The sequence below is a fragment of the Sorghum bicolor genome, chromosome 8 (genome assembly GCF_000003195.3).
Source record: "Sorghum bicolor cultivar BTx623 chromosome 8, Sorghum_bicolor_NCBIv3, whole genome shotgun sequence".
In the NCBI taxonomy this organism is placed as follows: domain Eukaryota; kingdom Viridiplantae; phylum Streptophyta; class Magnoliopsida; order Poales; family Poaceae; genus Sorghum; species Sorghum bicolor.
Genome location: NC_012877.2, coordinates 8,190,228 through 8,212,457, shown reverse-complemented (window position 1 = coordinate 8,212,457; position 22,230 = coordinate 8,190,228). Strand labels below are relative to the sequence as shown.

The following is a 22,230-nucleotide window of genomic DNA, read 5'->3' as shown; positions in this document are numbered from 1 at the left end:
GTAGAAAACATTTCCACAGGCGGCTCTATTAGGAAACCGCCTGTGGAATTTTTTTATAGAAAATATGAAAAATCGTGTTTTAAAAATAGAGACAAAAAGATTTAATTCTAGGGAAGGCCCACTGGCTAATCGTCCGTCCGTCTCCATCGAAGTCGCAAGTTGCGCATTTTTTCGCATAAAATCGCGTGCTACGTGGCAACTGGGATTCGAACCTAAGACCTCGCCCTCGCGTGTAACCTCCTCTACCACTCCACCTATCACTCAGATGTGTCTAATTAGTTTCCCATATATTATTCTATACCGAGCATACATTGATTATTTGAGGCCCTAAACAGATTCAAATAGAAAAGTTGTCAACTACAAAGTTTCATAACTTTTTAAGATCTACAACTTTTATGTTGGTAGTTTCTCCACCCGAGGTCATTTACAAAATTTAAATTTCAAATTTGAGAAATTCAAACGTTGTTTTCGACGACAAGATGATCTCAAATGAAAAAATTATCAACTATAAAATTTCATAACTTTTCGAGATCTACAACTTTTGTTTTGACAGTTTTTTCAAACAAGGTCATTTGAAAAGCTCAAAAAATTCAATTTCAAATTATTTTTATAGGCAATTTTCTTAAGCAACCGCCTGTAGAAATATGATTTTTAATGGCGGTTCCTTAGGACAACTGTCTGTAGAAATGTATGATTTCTACATGCGGTTTTGTTAGGAAAACCACCCGTGAAAATGCAACTTCACAGACGGTCAGTAGTTCTAACACCGCCCTTTTTATACCACAGGCGCGTGATAACTACAACCGCCTGTGGTATAAAAAGGGGGCGTCGGCGTTGTACTCTTTTCTACTAGTGATTTCTTGTAATACCTGATTTTAAGGACAAAATCAGATATGCACCATATGTGAGTTTTAGAAGCCAAATCTCACATATAGCTACAAATAAGGGGTAATATAGAAAGACAATGCATAAATTATATAACGTACTTAGTATAAAAGAAATAACCTTTGATAGCAAACAGCGGATAGACAACTTCAAACATCGGGTATTAACTCCTCTCCACAGGATCAAACTGACTGGTTGATCACAAGCCCAAAACTTCTCCTGAGGTGAGGGGGAAATTGCAAGAGTGAGCACATATCGTACTCAACAAGTATAACCAGGGGTTCATGAGGCTCAAATAGCTGACACTGGTTTGACTGCATTTAGCTTTTATATGTAGATAGCATATTTATATTTAGATAGCAATTGTCAAGGTAGCATAATTAAATCCCATAACCACATGATCAATGTATACAAGAATTAAGAATAACACATATAAACAACATAATAAACCATTCTTTATTATCATTAATCATGTTCGTCAGTGTCCATCTATTCCGTCAGTCTTCCGGGCTGCCCGTATCCGTGGGCACGGCTAGTATACCAGATTTAACACTCTGCAGAGGTTGTACATCTTTACTCATGAGTCATGATTTACCCTTTTGCCCGAGGTAGCTAGTCTCTTAACCTCCTTCCTAGGGAGGTCGGCAGGGATCACTATGAAGCCTTTCAAAATTTCGTCTAACATGTTAGGGCCGCAAGGTTTCCTTTGCGCGCAGATATAGATACCCCTCTTCCAAATGGCACAATAACGCGCAGCCTATACACATAAGGACAGGGGCTCGCACTATACCCAAAATGGTTCAGCCCCTCCGCCCTTTCGGGTAACCTCTAACAAGCTAGAAAAGTTCTTCATACTGAGCTAAAGCCAGAGCCATATAGCCCTCATGGTTGTACGAGTTGTCCCAGCTTTTGACAAGGGATAAGTCCTTATAGAGGGTCAAGATCAATCCAGCAAAAGCCAGAGTTCTTTCCACCCTTTATATTCAAGTTGCTAGAAAGCTTATTTTATTGTTTATTGTATATCCAAACATTCATGTTACAAGATCATGGATTATATTCAAGCACTAGCAAGAACTACCCAAATGCATATCCAAATAGGTAACAAGGAATTCAGGATAACAATCATCTATGATTTTGCTAAGGTCATCAAGGTGGAAGCATGCATATGATATATATATGTGTATTTACAAGTGAATAGGTAACAAGGATGATCCTAAGTTATACTTGCCTTGATCAAAGCTCTCCGGAGCCTACTGCTGGTCGTCAAAAGATTGACCTTGATCACCAACGTATTGCTCACCGTCTATACACGATCATCAATCAACAACACGCATTCCAATGGACAATCATACACAAAGCAAACAAACTATATTTAGAACATTACACCAAACAGTGGTAAATCAAATATAAAAGTTTATAAAAACATTCTACGCAGTGCTACGATCACACAAACGTAAAGTTCACGAAAATCGGAATTAAAACGTAGAAGTTATGAATTTTCTAAGATTTCCTATAGAGAAATAATTAATTAAATAGAACCAGGAAATTAAAAAGTTTCAAAACAGTAAACTAATATTTCTAACATGTAGAGCATGTAAATACGAAGCTAACGCAATTCGAATGGGTCAAATCGGACTTAAAATGAGCATTTTATAACCAAAACAGTTTCAATGGCATTTCTGTAAATTCTGGAAAGCGTACTTTGACTAACCCGATCGAAAATACGTAATCCAATCAAGAAAACGTATTTCCCGAAAGGCGCTTGGACTGCGGGTTAAAATGTAAAACTTTCCAGGGGCTCTTAAATAAAAAGTGCAGCGAACCGTTTTCTTCTAATCTGGGCGCTTGGTTTTGGATCCTACGGCTGAGATCGCTCCGGGGAGAAAACGGGCGGCGGGCCGGCCGGAGCTATGCCTTCTCGCGGCGGCGCGCCATTGAAGCCGCCCTGGAGCTCGCTGTCGCACGCGGTTTCCGCGAAAACAAGCACGAAACGCCGAACAAAAAGTACCGATGCGAAGAGGAGGGAGAGGCGAGCTCACCTACGGTATTCTTTCGGCCGGTGATGGCTCAGAGAGGTGCCACTATGCGCGGTGGCGGAATCAACCCTCGGCGAGATCCAAACACTCGAAAAACGATGGTTAAGGCACGGATTAGTTGGCTAGGATACGAAAGGGGATCTACGGATCGGAGTTGATTGGAGGGCTTTATAGGGATCGGGAAGACCAAATCCCATCAAAATCGGGACTTGCCGTGACCGGAGTCGAGTCCGGCTCGGCTGCGTGCTGAGGAAGAAGGAAAGCAGGGAGAGGAGGCTGACACGCGGGGCCCGGTCGTCATCCAAACAAAGAGAGGGGAGGCGCGCGCTGCTGGGCCGAGAAGGAAGAAATGGACCGGGGCGCGGGGAAGAGAAGGGGAGGAGGGTTGGGCCGCGCCCGGCCGAGGGGGGAAAAGGACTGGGCCGCAGGGGAGCCCGTTCCCAGGGGGTTTTCTCTTTTTTTTCAATTTCTTTTCTGTTTTCTTTTTATTCCAAAGCTATTTTCACATCATTTCAAAACATTTTAAATCATTTCAAAATTTTGAGTTTAAATACACTCATCACAATAAGTAAAATGCAAAGGCATGCATGCTCAAGCATATTTTCTACGTCCTATGATGAATTTTAATTTAATAAAAAAATTATCTCTCTATATTTCATGAACACAAAAAAAAACAAATTTAAATCATTTTCACCTATTTGAATAAGAAATAAATTTTAGGGTGTTACATTTCTTAGTCCTGAGCTTGACCTAGGCTAATTTCTTTTTGAAAACGAACATGACGGTTTGCAAAGAATGGCTTTGGTTCCTGAAGATTGTATCATTTTGAGTAGTCCAGATTCCCAATAATTATCTACATGAAGAAAGGCTTGTTAATATATATGTCATATGTGCCCTGAAAAGAGGGATTATGTCCAACAAATTTCCTTGAATCAGTTGTGCTAGTTCAAGTATGTTCCAACAAGACATAGCAAATGAACACTCCAAAAAGAGGTACTATAGAAATTCTTCGACATCTAGATGACAACACACAATTATGGCTTGGCAAATCCATATTTCTTATTTTTAAGAGTTCTCTTATGCTTAAACGATCCCTCATTGCTAACCAGAAAGAATTTCTCTTTGGCAGACAACTTGAATTCCAAAGCCCCCTATAGACAGGTGATGACACAACAACAGAGCACAACAAGTATGAGTAGGCTTTACTTGACATGAACATAGAAGACCCCCCAAGTATAGTTCCATTTATCATTATTATGACTGAGATGAATGGGCTCTAAATCAGAAAGCAGGAGTTGATACTGATCATATGATTAAGTTGGATTTTGCTGCACTAATAAATGTATACGTACAACGGCCGGAACACGGAACATATTTCTTATTTAGTTGTTCTATATACTGACGCACTCCAAATTATTTACCACCACCCGTTCCTGTAGCACAAAAGCAGAAGCCATAAACCAAAAAGGCATTGTTCGATCACAGCTATAGCTAGCTTTGGTCATCACTCAACCATCGCTCTCACCCTCTCGTCTTTCGATATCTCTCGTGGTGCATTGCTTCTCGATCTCGTGGTGCATGCTAGCAGTACACTAGCTAACACTGGAATATCACCATATGCATGTCACGACCAAACCGCACGCAGATTTTTGGCAAGAAAATGAAACAGCAAATTGAGCTGGATTTTAATTTGCTGCACTAAATATATACAACGTTTTCATTTTATATATATACTGAACTGCACATTATCAGCTGTTGGAGACACAAAACACACGGAGAGAAAAAAAAAGGAGAGGCCATAAATCAAAAGGCCTTAAGAGTATATGTGAAGATGTCTAAAATGGCTATATATGGTTAAGCAAGATAGACGGTTCTTGCCATCTATGTCGCTCTTCTCTTCTCTTTTTGTCTGCTTGCTTGCGATCCCATCCTTCTTTCCCCCTGCGCGCATTCAACGAGCCCGGCCTACTCTTAAACCACCGGGACGACCATATTAATTATACCGGCCTGACAGAATCACGCGTCAGATACGGTGCAATACGTTGCTACTTGCTAATCTAGTTATAATTGTTGCCTCTATCTATACTGAGAACATGCACGTTTATATATGTAACAGCGCGTAGTATATACATGTGATAACAACGGGAATAACAAGCATACATCCATCTATCTAGATTTGCTTCACATGCACATTTGTTACGACTAGTACTTATCAAAAGGCTAGCAATACTAATTAACACTGGAATCACCGCATGACATGACCAAACCGCAGCTTTTGGCAAGTTGAAAATGGTACACAAACTAAGCTGAATTTTGCTGCACGTACTAAATATATATACAACGTCCGGAACGGAACTGGTTTCTTATATTCAGTTTATATATACTGAGAACTGCACAATATATACTAGTTTTTGGAGACACAAAACACACGGAAGGCTTTAAGAATATATTAAAGATGTCTAAATGGCTATATATGGTTAAGCAAGATATAGCAGTCTCTGGTCATCAGTGGTACGTAGTGGCCTTTTGTCCCTGCTGTGCCATCTCGCTCTCGCTCCGATCCTCTCCTCTTTTTTCTCTCCTGCTGCTGCGCCCTTGCTTCCGATCCCATCCCACTCCCCTATCTTTTCTCTCCCTTGCGCGCTTTGGCTGCCCGCCTGCTATTAAACCCCCTCGCCCGCTGTACCTGTACGCATGCAGCAGGGGGAGCGGTATATCGGAGAGGAACCAAAGTAGGAGTAGAGCTCCCTTTCCTAGCTTCATATTGCAAGTCCAAGAGACTGATCGATTGAGAGGAACAAGGTAAAGTAGTATTGCTTTGCCATCTAGGTTATCTCTTCACATGCTAAAAATTTAAGCCATCAGTTCTGTGATACATCTTGTGATCCCGTATGTAGATACAGCTAGCTGATCGAGATCGATCTTATTGGAGGAAAGAACTTCCCTTTTCTGTGCTTCGAGTTGGTGCAAGGTAATAAACCATGCCAGCTTCTGCTGACTACTTGGATGATGCTTCTTTGTTTACACTTGATTTCCCTTTTTCCTGCTTTCTGCTATATGTATGTATAGTATCTTCTGGTCTGTCGTTCCCTGCGTTACTAAGCTTTGCAAGGTTTCAACTTTTTGCTTCTGTGATGAGATTTCTGATCCTAGTAGCAGGCAACAGCTCGATGACTAGTAGATCTTTCATCTTTTATACATGGGGGAGGAAAAGAAAAAGGCAACACGCTGTATATGCAGTTTCAGCACACATATATCCAGCTGCCGGCTGCTTCTTGCTTTTGTGATAATTCAACTTGCCCTGATTATATTCTTGCCTACCTAGAATTGTCTAAAGTTTGTTTGCTAGATTTTATTGCTTCTTTTCGCATCTGATCCTAGAGCGACCTACGAGTTCTTCTATAGTTGAAGAAGCTGGAAAAAGATGAGCTTCTCTTCAAGGAAAAATAAGCAGCTTTTGTTGTTTCGTGTCTTTTTAGCTTGTTTTAATTAATTTCCCCCATCTATATTTCGCACCGAACCAAACGAACCAAAACTCGTAGATCTTGTGTTCTTGTGGCTGGTTTCGTTTACATGATCATCTTAGCTTGCCCAGAATCTGTGTTCTTTTCCGGGCCGAGAGAAACTTAACTGATCGATCGAGCCTGCCAGGCATCGATCTGTCCAGTCGTGAGTTCGTCTGTCAAATCTGTCATCTTTGCATATGTATTCTCTTCTGTCATTTCTGTCGCATCGGGCGGATTAATTCTTGAATCGATCCGTGTTCTCCTTTTCCATTTGCACCCCGTGAAATTGTTTGCCAGTACTACTGTGACCAGATCTATCAAGCTAGTTTCTCGGTCCCTTGAATTCTTTTGCTCTCATGAGATAAAACTTACTGGCTTCTTTCAGTTGCGACTTTGGTTCTCCAGCATGCATCGGGAGGGGAAGGATTGAGAATTACAAGAGGATCGAGAACAACACGAGCCGGCAGCAGGTCACCTTCTGCAAGCGCCGCAACCGGCTCCTCAAGAAGACGTATGAGCTCTGCGCTGTCGTCCTCGATCTGCTACGCCGTGGTGGCGCTCATCGTCGTCTTCTCCAGCCGTGGCCGCCTGTACGAACGAGTACGCCAACAGCAGGTGCGGCCGCGCCTTTCTTTGGTAGCCTCTGGTGAATAATGCTTGATTCTTTCAGCTAATAGCATGCGTGCTGTGTCATCATTAATATTTCATGCTCAAGTGATCGACTTGCCACTGTTAAACCTAAAACCTGCCTGACAAACACAGCAGGGTTCCCCTCATATAAATTTGACTTTGATTATATATGCCACTGTTAGTTAGTTAGTTAGTTTATATTATTGTTCCCTTTATCTATGCTGAGACAGAACATGCATGTGTGTATACATGTAAATAAAGCACTAAGTGTGGTAGATAAACAGGGAACATGCATGCATGTGTGTATATATGTAATTAAAGCACGTACGTAAGCAAAAATCCATGTAAACTTGCTTAATCAGTACACGTTTGTTACAAGTAGTAGTCCTTATAAAAAACTAGCAGTAAACACAGGAATTACCATACATGCATGACCAAAACGCAAATAGTAAGTGCATATAAATTTTTGCAACAAGATGATACGGCCACCAAATTAAGCTGGTTTTTGCTGCACTGATTAAATAATTTGTGTATAAGACGGTCGTGAATGGATCGGAACGGTTTCTTATTCAGTTTATATATATATACTGCACGAGCACGACTACACATTATTACCAGTTTCTCTTGCTGACACGAAAACACGCGGTGAGAAAAACGAGAGGCCAGAACGAAACCAAAAGGATTAATTCAAGAATATATATGTATATATATGGTGATGTCTAAATTCCTATATATGGGTACAGCGCTAGCTGGTCATCAGTACTATATAGTGGCCTTCTGCTCCTATCCTCTCTTTTTTAGATCTCTCCTGCTGCTGCCTTCCTTCACGTCGCCTTGCATATTCATGCACTGCCTGCCTGAGTGGCTGGTGATGGTCTGCTATTAAACCACCTTACCCCCTCACACTGCAGGAGGAATAGTCCAGGTGTCAACATACTATACCATGTTGAAGTCGTAAATACAATTTGCACTGTGTGCGATTGTGCGAACCAAAAAATGTTTCTGAAAGCGCTTGAAAAATCTAAGAAAATTCTAGGCATGGCAACTGGCAAGAGAGGCCTACTCATGTGTTGCAGTTGCCGTTTCTGCACGACGCGCACTTATTATGTGTTTCCATAAACATAAATATGTTTTTTTTTTCCAAAGGTAAATCCGTTTTCAATTTTTTTTACCAGAAAGCTAGGTTATACCATTTCAAATATGGGGTTTATTAAACAATAATATCCATAATTTAGTTACCACTTGAAAGTCTGTCACAAACACTTAGAAATAGATTGCAAATCATTTTTATGGGTCTTTGATTGACATAGTCGGCCCCCTCCCCTCGTTCCCAAAAATAGCTGTTACGTAAATAAATTCATAACTTTTCAAACAAAATTATATGATGAAAAACTTTATATTAAAATTATGAGACCTAGTACTTTGCAATTGATGATTTTTTTATCTAAGATCATTAAGGATTCTGAAGATACGTTTTAAGATCTTTGCGCAGAATCCCCTATTAGAGTTTTCGGAAACCTACAAATAATATCCTGTTCAAAGAAAAGAGATAGCCGAAAGCTATACAAAGGTCTAGTCTAATAATTGTGTAAGATATATGATACAAAGGCCTGGTCTAATAGCTGTACAAGATATATGATGCATGTTTGATGCTTCACATATATATCTCAAAGAGCCAAAAACATTTTTATCCGACACTCGAATTTTGATCTGTTGGATCAGCGTCTTGTTGATACGATCTGTAGCTCTAGTGATTTGTTATAGCTAGTGACTACTGGTCTGGAGTACGTACGTGTCTGGAACGAGTAGCGGGGGGGGGGGGGGGGGGGGGGGGGGCGGTGGTATCAGTCATGTATCTAGCTAGTATAGGTAGAGCTACTAGGCACTCAACGACAGTGACACAGGGTAGTGGATGCCAAGCTGGGCTCCAGCACCCCTTGCTTGGCGCTTCACCGATCCTACTCCTAGTATGCACCTAAACTCGATCTCCTAGTAGTCCTTTTTGCAAAGGGTACGTACAAGGCTACAAATTGTACCGGACTGCAAATGTATTGTACCTTTTTTTTTGAGGAAAGCACATGTATTTTACATGAACCCACATATACTGTAGCAACTAATAAGGGCTTTGACAACTAGCCAAAAACACAAGTAAAAAAATAAAGGGAGAATTAGGTGTATGGCCTTAAAAAATTTGTCTTAGGTATATGGCCCTCTTTTTTTTGAATTTGGCTATGTAGCCTCAAAACAAATTTATTTAGCTCTATTGCCTTCTGTCAGTTTTGGGCAGCTAACGATGTTAAGTCAGGGTTAAAAAGACCATTTTACTCTTGGCGAAAAAATAAAAAACATATACATATGGTTATGTACTGAAAATATACATGTGGTTATGTGATAATATTTATGTGTCGTTATGTATTGGGAATATATATATGATTATGTACTGAATATATATATTTTCGCCAGAGGTAAAATAGTTTTTTTACCACTGACTTAACACTATTAGCTGTCAAAAACTGCGAGAAGGCCATAGAGCCAAATAAATTTTGTTTTTCCAACGCCACAGAGCTAATTCTCCCAAAAATAAACAAGTAATAGGCATAGCTGTGTCAGCCTCCAACATCGGCGCCACGCGCACTAGCTGGATACTGCCGGCCGCACTCCACCGCGGCTGACACCGGGGGTGCGCGGGAGGCGGCCGTAGCCCGGCCGCGCGCGAGAGGCAGAGAGGCACGCAGGAGCGACTACTAGGGGCGTGATTGCTCAATAATCTTGCTCAAGTCCTGGTTTGTGGCACTGAACAACATTCGTTTGCATGTTTCATAATAACAGACAAAAGTTGCACTACGTGAAATAATGCAAAACATATAAATATTACAAGAAGCTCAATCAAATATTTTAAAGTTTATGAATTATATATGTGGTAAAGAGCGTAGCTTCTTTGATGTGATATCTTGTTTTTAATTTATTTTACCGGGCATTCGTTTACCGACACAATACTAACTACACATACCATATGTGGGGGTAATATAAGGTGCACATACAACAATACAATATAATGATTTATAGTTTTATTTTATTTTTTGGCGGGGGTATATATTATCCAATTCTAATGCTTTTTTCCTTGTACTTCAAATCAAATTCAGGTGATGTCTTCACCAGTGGAATGGACGTCCTTTCAAACGGTTGGAATCAGCTTCCTCCTTTGGTGGCTGCTTTCGGCTGAGATCTTCAACATGGGGAGGGGAAGGATTGAGAACAAGAGGGTCGTCGAGAACAACACGAGCTGGCCGATCACCTTCTGCATGCGCCGCAACGGGCTCCTCAAGAAGGCATATGATGAGCTCTTCGCTGTCCTCTGCTACGCCGTGGTGGCGCTCATCGTCGTCTTCTCCAGCCGCCGCGTCCGCCTGTACGAACGAGTACGCCAGCAGGTGCGGCCACCTTTCTTGCATGCATATTGGTACGTTAGCCTGTGGTGAATGCTTGATTCTTTCAGCATGCGTGCTGTGTCATCATTAATATTTCATTTCATGTTTAAACGATCTACTTGCAATTGTTAAACCTCAAACCTGCCTAACAAACACAGCAGGTTGCCGTCATATAAATTTGACATTGATTATGCCACTGTTATATATATATATATATATATATATATATATATATATATATATATATATATATATATATATATATATATATATATAGTTGTTGCCTCTATCTATGCTGAGATATAGTGTATAGAACATGCATGTGTAGTAAAGCACGCGTAAGTGTGATAAACAACGGGAGTAAAGCATATGTATATACATGTAAACTTGGCAGTTCTTATAAAAAGCTACTAGCGCTAACACAGGAATTACCATGCATGCATGATGAAAACGCAAATAAGTGCATGTATATTTTGGCAACATGATGATACGACGGCCACCAAATTAAGCTGGTTTTTGCTGCACTGATTAAATAATGTGTGTATAAGACGGTCCTGACTGGATCGCAACGGTTTCTTATTCAGTTTATATAATATATACTGCACACATTACCAGTTCTCTTGCTGACACGAAACACATGGTGAGAAAAAGGAGTGGTGGCCAGAAAAAGGCTTCAAGAATATATATGTATATATATGGTGATGTCTAAATTCCTATATATATGGAAGCAGATAACAGCGATAGCTGCTCACTAGTAATAGTGGCCTTCTGCTCCTATCCTCTCTTTTTAGATCTCTCCTGCTGCTGGCTTCCAATTCGCGTACCATCCCTTCCCTTGCATATTCATGCACTGCCTGCCTGAGTGGCTGGTGGCCTGCTATTAAACCACTTTACCCCCTCACAATGCAGGAGGGAATAGTCCAGGTGTCAACGTACTATACCATGGTTGAACTCGTACGTACAATGTGCACTGTGGGATTGTGCGAACCAAAAATGTACCCCCTCGCCTCAAGTCATCATCATCATCTTGTGTAGTTATTATGTGTTTCTATAAACATAAATCTGTTTTTTTTCAAAGATAAATCCATTTTTTATTTTTTTACCAAAAAGCCTAGATTACACACCGTTTCAAATCTGGGGTTTATCAAAAAAACAATATTCATATTTTAATTACCACTTGAAAGTCTGTCACAAACACTAAGGCCTTGGTCTATTTTTTCGGGCCGAGCCTATGCCTAGGATCCGCCCATCCATTTTATAGTCTAAAATAGGTAACATAAATATTCGGGGTGGGCTCGGGCGAGAGGGGCAACGGGATTTATACCAAGGCCTTGTCCACTAAGGCTTGTGGGTAGGTCAAAACCTAGTGGGCTCAGGCCTCAGGTCAGGACCCTAGATCGGGATAGGCTTAATTTACTCAGCTCTACTATATATTAACCATTTCTAATGTTTTTTCCCTTGTGCTTCAAATCAAATTCAGGTGATGTCTTCACCAATGAACTGGATGTCCTTTCGGACACTTCTGGTTGGATACTTTCTCGTTTGGTCCATTCTGCCGGTGGAGTCGGTTATTAGTGACTGGGAATTCTACTGCGGTAAGGAGACTTAGGGCCTGTTTAGATTGCAAAAATTTTGGCCAAAGTGGTAGATTTTTTTGTTGTCAGAACTTGAGCAGAGAAATCTGACACACACCAAAAATTTTCAGGTGTTTAGTTGAACAAATTTTTTCCTGACAAAATCTAGACTGCAGACACAGTTATAAGGGCATTAAATGCTGTGTTTGGGACTGCATGCACATGCAAACGTTGCTTTGCATGCCGCATGCAGCACTTTCCACATCGGTGTCACTCATGCAAAGTTGCTTTGTCTTTAATCACAATGATATATATAAACAATAATAATTTGTATTTGTTCACAAACACTCAACCCTATTATTCACCACTGTCCCTATCACTATTATATGCCGAATACAGAGATTATTCGCACATCCACACTCAGTCCTCAACCCAGTACAAAAAATACAAGCACAGGAAGATCAAAACTGTTCATCCCAAAAAGATCTTTCAAACACCAGTGCACAACGCAGTGGCGATTGAATCACGAAACTGATTCATCACATTCCACTCATCCTCCACGACCTCAGGATCCGGCTGGAACTCAAATGCCTCTGGTGGCACATAGTTAGCATCCCTATTGAGCTGCTCAAAGTGCCTGTCATGCACTCCACTAGTCCTCATGAAATTGTGTAGTGCCATACAAGAGCATATTATCATGCTTTGCTTTACGGTGGAGTATGGGGGAACATCACGTAACATACGCCACTTCATTTTCATAACGCCAAATGCCCTCTCTATGACATTCCTAAGAGATGAATGCGTATAGTTGAAGATTTCTTCTTTACCTTGAGGGCCGACGTTTCTGTACTCTTGCATATGGTACTTGGTTCCCTTGTATGGGGCTAGATAACCAAGCCGGTTTGGGTACCCGGAATCAACAAGGTAATATTTCCCTGTAGTTACAGTACCATATCTATGAGCAAAAACATGCCAATTTAGATAACAGGCACAACATGTAACGATACGACAATATACCTGGAGGTGGATGGGGGAACTGATCACCAAAAGTTGATGTTGCATCATTGAAGACTCTCATATCATGAGCAGATCCAGGCCATCCAGCAAGGACAAAACTGAACCTCATGTCGAAGTCACAGACAGCTAAGACATTCTGTGTGGTTCTACCCTTGCGGTTCAAGTACTGGACAAATAAATTACTAGGCACAGTTAATGGTATATGGGTTCCATCAATTGCGCCTATGCAGTCCTTGAAGTAGGGATAGAACCTAGGGCTTCTAAGTCTGTCATGCATTGTACTAAATGTAGGGTCAACAGGTTTTAGGATGTCGGCAGCTAATCTGTCCATACATACCAACACTTTGTTGAAAAGCCTAGAGATAGTACCCAGTGACCTCTCAAATCTTTCCTTAGCTTGCCTAACACTTTGACAGTCTCCAAGCATCCATAAGAAGATACCTAGTGCTTCTAAAGAGGTTGATTTCCTACTGGATTTGAGGCCATATGTTTCTGTCAGGACATCATGAAGTTTGTGAAACATTTCAGGGTTCATCCTAAACATGGTGTAACACCTATCAGGGTCATGTAGATTATCCATGACCCACTCTATTCCAGGCAATTTAGGGGTCCTATAAGGGCGCCTACCCAAGTACTTATCAATATGTATGGCTTGCTCTAACATACCACTGGTTCTTAATGCATGACTTGACATCAACTCGATCATAATCATGGTCTGAACGGCCTCGTCCCAATCATCTCCCATTGATACATCCTCACTGTGTTCAGCTGGTTGGGACTCGTCATCACTGCTGACATGTAGGTCTTCTCCATCCTGTCATCATCAGCATAGGTATGTCAGCCCCCCTTCCAATTTCAAATGATGTCCAAAACCCTAGCACAGCTCGATGGCCATGCAACAGAACAATGATTATCCACAGTATAAAGCAAAAAATAGAGAAACTAATCCACACAACTGCAATGAAGAAAGTTCAGATGACAAAGCACAAATCCTAGATGAACCCCACATTTGGGGCACTAAATTAGAGTTCAAATTGTTCACCAAAGACTAAACGGATTACGACTAACTGCATTAGGACTTACTCTAACTGCATTACAACTAAGGCTAACTGCATGCACTTCAATTAAGCAGGGGAACTAGTTCTCCACCGGGAGGTTTTCTTGAATGATGATCCACCTAGCAGCATCGTCAGTGCAAGAAAGGAAGATGGCCAGATCAACTTCATCTCGGCAGATCTTCCTAACAGCCAGGAAGGAACTCCTGGTAGCTGCAGTAATTCCCATCCCCAATGCAATGTTATATGCCTGCTCGATCATCTGTTTCTTTGTCTGATGCTGATTAGGGGACTGCTGTGCCTGATGCTGATTCTTCTTTTGCTGCAACTCCAATATGGTACCAAACAAGTTTACCTTTTGCCTTTCAATGTCATTGGCCTCACGTTGGTTGCTATCCCAAGACCTAGCATTAGAGCTCCTAGTTTTCTTGCTAGGGCTGGAGGCTGTGGAATTAGTGCTAGAAGGCCTTTTGTGTACTTGGCTACTAGGGGTTGGAAATCCCTGACTTGCAGGGGTTGCAAATCCCTGACTACCAGGGGTTGCAAATCCCTGACTTGCAGGGGTTGCACCATCTGCCTGTACCTCATGCTGAGCATCCTCGTCATCGGAGTCCTCGACTCCAATGACATTGGTTGCCGCACCAGTTCCAGGCCTGTATGCAGTAGACCCATCAACTGTCCATCCAGCAAACATGTCATCAAGCTGCCCGAGGTAGTCAGGCATGCCTCCATCCCTTATTTTCAGCAAAGCCTTCTTGCCCTATAATAAGAATTGAACTATTGTAAGACTGCATGAGTAGGCTTGTATTGAAAACCTTAAACTATTTGCTGGTACTTTGCTCTCTTTCTCCCACCAGTCATCATCAGCATAAACATTGTAGCCACTACCTCCCAGGCCAGAAGACTTGCGCAACGAATTGCATAACCTCCACTCGGCCTTGAGTTCTTGCACTTTACTGTTGAACTGTTCCCTCTCATGCACTAAACCAGTAGCCAAGAAGTACTTGTGCTTGATGTCCTTCCAGCCAGCGCTGCTCATGACGCCGTTGTTGTAGTTGCCGTTTTTAATTTGGGAGTGGTAAATGTCAATGAAGACACGCAGTCTCTTTGGATCCCAGCTACCCTTGTGTTTTAGTACCTAGACCAGGGAACTACTTAAATACCAGAGAACAACTATATTACTAATTACTCTAGTGCGTAAACTAATTACCAGATAAATACCAGAGAACAACGAAAACTAAATACAGAAAACTACTAAAACTACTTAAACAACTAAATACCAGAGAACTACTTAAATACCAGAGAACAACTATATTACTAATTACTCTAGTGCGTAAACTAATTACCAGATAAATACCAGAGAACAACGAAAACTAAATACAGAAAACTACTAAAACTACTTAAACAACTAAATACCAGAGAACTACTTAAATACCAGAGAACAACTAAAACTAAATACCAGAGAACTCCTAAAGTAATCAATCTAGTACGTAAACTAAATACTATATTACTAATTACTCTAGTGCGTAAACTAATTACCAGATAAGTACTTAAATACCAGAGAAGTTCTAACTAATTACTCTAGTGCGTAAACTAAATGTCATTGTAAGTAAACTCACCGGGTAGCGAAAGCCGTCCATGCCGGGGAAGAACTGCTGCTGGTCCGGGTTGTCTTCACGGCCGGCCCTTGCAGCGCGGGGACGGGCCTTGCGAGCGTTCGCACCTCCGCCTGTGGATCCGCGGCCACCAGATCCGCTCGGGATGAAGGGAGCGCCGGATCCGCGGCCACCAGATCCGTCCTGGCCGAAGGGGACGCCGGAGTACCCATACCATCCCGGAGAGGATATGGCCCCCCCAGATCCTCCAGGCATCCAATGCATCCGGGAGGACGACGGGGGTTGAAGGAAAACCCCGTCTGTGGGGGAGTCCTCAACGCGGCGCGGCGGATTGAAACTCAGTGAACGTGAAGCAGAACGGGGGGGGGGGAACGGCCTGACCTAGACCGATCTGAGTCAAATCGGACTCGTAGTTGATGTCCAGCGACTCCAGCCTTGGGTTGATGCCGCTGCTGCTGCCGGCGCCGTTGAAGCTCGGACGGGGCGCCTCGACGGTGGCATCGTTGCTGGCATGTCCATGAGAAGGGATACAGTTTAGGGTTTGCGGCGGCGACGGAGGAGGAACGGCTAGGGTTTGCGGCGGCCGGGGAGGGGAAGGAGGGCTGCGGTGCTGCGGCGGCGGGAGGGGAGGGGGAAGGGATACGGTTTGCGGCGGCGGGGGAGGAATGAGCTATGGTTTGCGGCGGCGTGGGGGGGGGGAGGGATGCGGTGCTGCGGCGGCGGGGGGGAGAAGGGCTGCTGCGGCTGCGCGCTAGGGTTTGCGGGAGGCGGGGGGGTTGGATGAGGGAGAAGATAAATGCCTGAGAGTTTGCGGGGTGGGGGGGTTGAGGGTGGGATTCGGATACGGTTGCGATTGGTGGGCTGGCATGGGTGTTAGTGCACAGTTGCAGGCCCTGCAGGCCAAATTTTTTTGCCACAAAAATTTTAGCCCCTGTTTAGTTGGCAGGCCAAAAAATTTGCTCTTTGGGCCAAATTTTTTGCAATCTAAACAGGGCCTTATGCAAAGAATGATCAATATGAGAAGAGCCTGAACAATATAGCAGAGAAGTTGCCTGCACAGGTCTCCTTAGCTCCTTCTTATTTCCACTCTCTCAGTTCCTCTTCCGAGCCAGAACAGATATACGCAGCGGGGCTCTGTCGGGAGGACAGTCCTCCTAGTGTTTGCAAGTTCTGCATCCGTCAGGCGTTTCAGGGTGTAGGAGTGCGGTGCCCTTTTAGGAAGGTTGCGGCTATAGTCTATGCTAGATGCAGCTTGTGGATGTCAAATAGGGAGTTTGTAGATCAGAATTTCAACGGCATTTATTTCTTGAGGTACAACATGTCTAGAGCTCCAATTGAAAGGGAGATTCTTGGAACAAGTGTTGTTGGGCTAGTACGGGCAGTGGCAGTGGAGACAGCGAAGTCGGCGGCTCGCTTTGCTATAGCCCAGCAAGAAATTGTTGGCGCAGCAAACGGATACACTATATATGCTTTTGCACAGTGTATACCGAGAGTGACGAGGGACTGCGAATTTTGTCTGGAAGATCTGATCAGCAGTGCAAACATGTTTCTTCGGACGTCAGTAGGAGGGGAAAGCTCAGCGTTGTGGTGCCAGTTCCGATGGGAGCTTTATCCGTTCATCACTGGGGTGACTCCTATGTTCATCAACGGGGTGAGTCCTACGCCAGCAGAAGGTACGTAGCTATGGAACAGACTAAAAAAAATTCTTTCATAACAGTTTTCCCTCTGTCTAACTTCATGGCAATCCTTTAGCAGGAAAGCATGGATCTAGTTCTGAGCATCAGTGGAAACGAAACTTCGTTATACTGTCTGTAGTCGTAGGTTCTGCAGTGCTTGCTATACTGATTGTTTCAGCTATAGTATGGTCAGTGCAAAGGTTGAGGAACAAGCGACTACATAGACATAGCTCGACGACGACACCTGCAGGTGAGTTCGTAAGAAACAAGATATATTGTTCTGCTCTGTACGATTACATATGATTACATATATAAGCTAATTGGTCCTGAATTAGGCGAAAGGCTCGAATGCATGGAGACCACATCTTTAGAAAAGAAGTGCCCAGAGACTGGAGAAGGATCATCTAGCAAGGTAACATTGTATACATACAAACTGCGTATATATTAAGGAAAATACCTAAACTATCTATAATTAATATATAGACTGAGTGAATACCTAAACAAAGGGAATTAATTATTTAATTTGAACTTGCATCTGTTTCCTTGTTCCTAATGATTCCTGCTGTTTCCTTTGAAAAATACTGGAATAGGTACCGGAGTCCTCGATGCTTGGAACTCCAAAGCCAGTGGAAGAATCCATGGGAGATGCCTGTTCCAGAATGGATCTAAGTGCCATTCATCAAATCCTAGTTACAAGAGATTACAGAGATGATGAAGGGAGCACTGAGGTAAAATAAATTGACATCCATCCATCCAATCTTTTAGCTGTCTTTGTAGGATTTGTGAAATTGACATTGTTATCCTTCTGCAGCTGTCTTTTGAAGGATGGACACAGCAGGCGAGGGATGTGTTGGATGCAAGGAAACGTGGAGACTCTGCCTTCGAATGCAGAAGATATGAAATTGCTATCAATGGTTACAGTGAGGTATAATTTAGCTGTAACTGTAGAGATCGGGATAATTTAATTTGTTTTGTTTCAATGGAGCTGATTCTTCTTTTTGTTTGTTGCACAGTTTGTCGATGCAGGGACAACGGTGTCACCAACCGTATTCATTAGGCGAAGCTTGTGCTACCTTATGTGCGACAAGCCTGAGGCTGCCCTCCGTGATGCAATGCTAGCACAGTCGTTCTGCCCTGAATGGCCGACAGTGTTCTACATGCAATCAGTAGCCCTATCCAAGATGAATATGCAGAGTGACGCGGTGGACATGCTGAACGAAGCATATCAGCTAGAAGAGATGAGGAGGCAAACGAGCACACAGCTCAGATAGTGGCACCCCTTTCATATATACGTAACATATATATAGAAGATTTGCAGTATGTAGTAGAGCACAGAAGTTGTTTTGTACTAGATTAGATCAGATCAGATCGATCTAATATAAGATGAGACGAACCTAACACAGATGGTTCATTCATGATTAATTCTTTTTCATGATACTTGAAGTCCTAAAGTTGGCAAGTCGCAAAAAAAAGTCCTCAAGTTGGTGAAGAAGTCTAATCTATTAGTGCCAAAGATCCTGAATGAGAGATAATTAATTCCTAAGTACCATGCGTTTCTGCTTTTCTATGCAACTTCATATTTTCTGAGATCGTGCTTCATGCCTTACACTGCTTTGTGATGAATATAAGGATTGCGTCCTCGTCAAAACACTACTGGAATCGCACGCTTTGCCTAGTGTCCAGGACACTCGGCAAACGGCCAAAAACACTCGGCAAACAGTTTGTCGAGTGCCACACTCGGCAAAGAGGAGACGGCAAAAAGAGTAACGGCAAAGCAGGCTTTGCCGAGTGTCCTTTTTCGGGCACTCGGCAAAGGCTTTGCCGAGTGCCCGTTTGACACTCGGCAAACAATACTAGCCGTCACGGCCATTCCACGGTTTGACACTCGGCAAAGGCATTTTTTTTAAACAAAGTAGTATCGATCTAAGACGAAAAAGGATTGTGTCAGTAAACACTAGGCAAAACATAAGACACTCGGCATAGATCGTGTCTCCGGTAGTAAAAGAAAAAAAAAGGATTGTGTCAGTAAACAAAGTAGTATAATTAAATCTAATCATGTTTAACAGTAAGAGATTAGGGCTTACTATTTTCGCTCTTACCAGCTGGTAAGTATCGATCTAAGCGATTAAGGTTCTAATAAGCTTTTTCCATTTTGAGCAATGAATCACAGGTTAGTTTAATCTCCTGCAATTAAGGGTGTTCTTCGCCAACATTAAGACGAACAATCAAAAGGAGATGATTTAGCAAATTGCAATAATATAAGTCCTAAAAATTATAAGTTTCTCGGCTCGGGGGAAGGGTTGGTTTCCTTCGCAGGATCTGTCATGAGCATTGAATACCGGACAGGCCCCCTCTCCCCGCGTCTTCCGTACATGCGACTCAGGGGGCGACTCCTCCAGGCCGATCCACTCCGCTGCCACTACTCACCGGCTAGCGGCGGCGGCGGCCAGCTGTGGCGCCCAACAAGACATAGCCACAACAGCTTCCCCTACCTCTCCTCCTCTCCCTTCCCCACTCCACCTCTTCTCCATTTGACCTCTGAAGTTCATGGCGCAAGGTCAGATTGTGGCAAGGTGGAAGCATCAGATCTGGGTTCCCTAAGCCCAGATCCAGCACCCCCTACCCCGGATCCAGCACGAGGCGGTAGCTAGAACTTGGGGTGGCTGGGCCATGGCTAGCTCGCGGGTGACCTGCTTGCCTAGATCCGACCCAAGGCGGTTGCAAGGGCACGGCGGCCAGCGGTAGGAGGCCAAGTGACCATGCAGATCCGGCCCGAGCCTGCTAGAGGCAGGCGGTCGTACGGCAGGCCACGGAATCCATGCTTCCACACGTGTGCCTAGTGCGGTCTTTCTAGGGTAGATGGCAGCCCCTAGCACTCCTCGGCACTGCCACACGTTCGGGCATTAGCACCGATCGGGAAGGGTCTGTTGTCCCGGTTCCCGAGCCGGTACTGCCCTTCCGGGTCCCGGTTCGGGCAACCGGGGCTAAAGCCCCCCCCTTTAACACGGGTTGGTAACACCAACCGGTGTTAAAGGGTCCTGCCAGGGCTGCCACGTTGCAGGACCCTTTAACACCGGTTGGTATTACCAACCGGTGTTAAAGGGTTTCTTTTTCTTTTTTTTGGTTCACTTCTTCGGTTCTATTTATTGTCTATATATAATATATAATAATAGGTTTTTCAATACATGTTTTGCTGATACAATAATATATTTATATTACACGCATATTAAGCATATATAAATGAAAATTATAGGCTTAGCTTAATAATTAAGCTTTGCCTATAATAAAATGAATAGACCACATCAAAAATTAAATATATATGTAAAAAGCTTTATATATATATAGTTTTATATGTACAAAATTCGTAACACATATATACATAGAGTTTTTTCTCCCAATGTCTACAAACGATACAAATGATCATCATTGTTTGGAATAAGAGTTTCGTTGCCGTTGAAGTGAAACTCGCCGTTTGGATTGATCACTTGGTCGCGGAGAAATCCTGCTATCGTCTCTTGGATAGCTTTGATTCGGTCTTGTTGTAGGACCTTTTCCCTCAGCCATTCCGTCTTTAATTTGAAATAAATAAAAAAGGTATTAGTTATCTAAGTTATTCAATATAATTCAGGAGATAATGAAAAGAGACATGTAACGTACTCTGAGCGTCTCTGTGGGTGTTTGATTGACTTGTGCCATCATGAATTTGCACACGTAATATGCACATAGATTGTTCTCCCTTCTTGTCTTAAACACCACTGTACGATATATATATATATATAAAAATATTCACGACCACGACAATAAGAAGGCTAAAAGTTAGCGAAAGTTTGTTAGCTAGTAGAACTTACTTGTGGATGTATTATGTTAAGCGGCGCTTTACATCCACTGAGATGTTCACGGTCAATGAATCTTTCCCAAACCCTATGCACAGCCATTGTGGATCGTGAACTAATAATTACAGAGTCATATTATGATATTTTTGTAGCTGAGATCGACATTACGTACCTTTGAATAACGTTTACCATTTGTTGATAATTTTCTTGTGGTTTTCTCATTGAGTCAAAGATTATCAATCGGTTCTTGGGAATTTCAATGAAAGCTATTTACACACATATATAGGGTCAGTTCTATAATGTAAAATAAAATATGCATGCACTTAATAACTATATAACTCACTCGAAGTTGAAGGGGAAGAGTATTTTTTGTTTTTCTTTTGGTTCACAAAGAACCTCATAAGATTGGTGCAGATTTCTGTCTCATGATCTGCTATCCACACTGCCTGCGGAGCCTTGAAAACAATATAAGGGTCAACGAACCCAATACTATTGTCATTTCTCATTCTGAGCTCTCTCATTTGGTGCCTGCATATATACGTACAAATCCTAAGTGTGTAAGGATTATATACATGTAATTAAAGAAGTTAGAAGTATAATAAAAAGAAAAAAAATACTTACAGACAAAAGCAGCTGACAAGAGATTTGTCAAGAGCGTCGAGGTGGCATAATTGGTGCAATTCTTCGAACTGCACGTATATGAGGTCATCTCCACGGAAGTAGTGATGTTGTCTAATACGAACAGAAATCCAATTCTCTCCCCTTTTAGACGCCTCAATGCACCATTTATTTATTGCAAACATTTGTGTGCCGAGCTCGTGTAAACGCTTAGGGTCGAATAGACTCCTGCCCGGTTCATATCTTGCCCTCCATTGATCAACTACCTCGGCTTTTTCAAATGTTTGGCATCCAAGAATGGCGGCAATTTCTTCCATATTTAAACCGCTCTGTCCAAAGTAACGCTCAAGCGAGTC

The 22,230-nt window shown here is 42.5% G+C and overlaps 2 protein-coding genes across 3 annotated transcripts; both read left to right on the top strand.

Moving 5' to 3' along the window:
- Positions 5,452–16,320, top strand: LOC8082802. The gene is made up of 6 exons (XM_002442939.2): positions 5,452–5,723; positions 5,819–5,892; positions 6,813–7,042; positions 10,201–10,488; positions 11,966–12,080; positions 14,209–16,320. Exons 3-6 carry the CDS (start codon positions 6,941–6,943, stop codon positions 14,895–14,897), a joined length of 1,194 nt encoding a protein of 397 aa, XP_002442984.2. The 5' UTR covers positions 5,452–5,723; positions 5,819–5,892; positions 6,813–6,940; the 3' UTR covers positions 14,898–16,320.
- Positions 16,593–18,879, top strand: LOC8084765. Of its 2 annotated transcripts, none has more exons than XM_021446687.1 (6): positions 16,593–17,420; positions 17,503–17,673; positions 17,759–17,835; positions 18,014–18,151; positions 18,235–18,348; positions 18,437–18,879. In XM_021446687.1, exons 1-6 carry the CDS (start codon positions 17,006–17,008, stop codon positions 18,692–18,694), a joined length of 1,173 nt encoding a protein of 390 aa, XP_021302362.1. In that variant the 5' UTR covers positions 16,593–17,005; the 3' UTR covers positions 18,695–18,879. The 2 variants fall into 2 exon arrangements, with proteins under 2 accessions (XP_021302362.1, XP_002442983.2); XM_002442938.2 differs by having other exon boundaries at positions 17,500–17,673.

What these genes read in the sequence shown, in the direction of transcription:
- LOC8082802 (XM_002442939.2), top strand. Translation starts at nt 6,941, where the DNA reads ATGAGCTCTGCGCTGTCGTCCTCGATCTGCTACGCCGTGGTGGCGCTC. An exon ending in AACGAGTACGCCAACAGCAG is followed by an intron (nt 7,043 to 10,200) that starts GTGCGGCCGCGC and finishes AATCAAATTCAG; the next exon opens with GTGATGTCTTCACCAGTGGA. An exon ending in TGACTGGGAATTCTACTGCG is followed by an intron (nt 12,081 to 14,208) that starts GTAAGGAGACTT and finishes TCAATTAAGCAG; the next exon opens with GGGAACTAGTTCTCCACCGG.
- LOC8084765 (XM_002442938.2), top strand. Translation starts at nt 17,006, where the DNA reads ATGTCAAATAGGGAGTTTGTAGATCAGAATTTCAACGGCATTTATTTC. An exon ending in ATGATGAAGGGAGCACTGAG is followed by an intron (nt 18,152 to 18,234) that starts GTAAAATAAATT and finishes ATCCTTCTGCAG; the next exon opens with CTGTCTTTTGAAGGATGGAC. An exon ending in CTATCAATGGTTACAGTGAG is followed by an intron (nt 18,349 to 18,436) that starts GTATAATTTAGC and finishes TTTGTTGCACAG; the next exon opens with TTTGTCGATGCAGGGACAAC.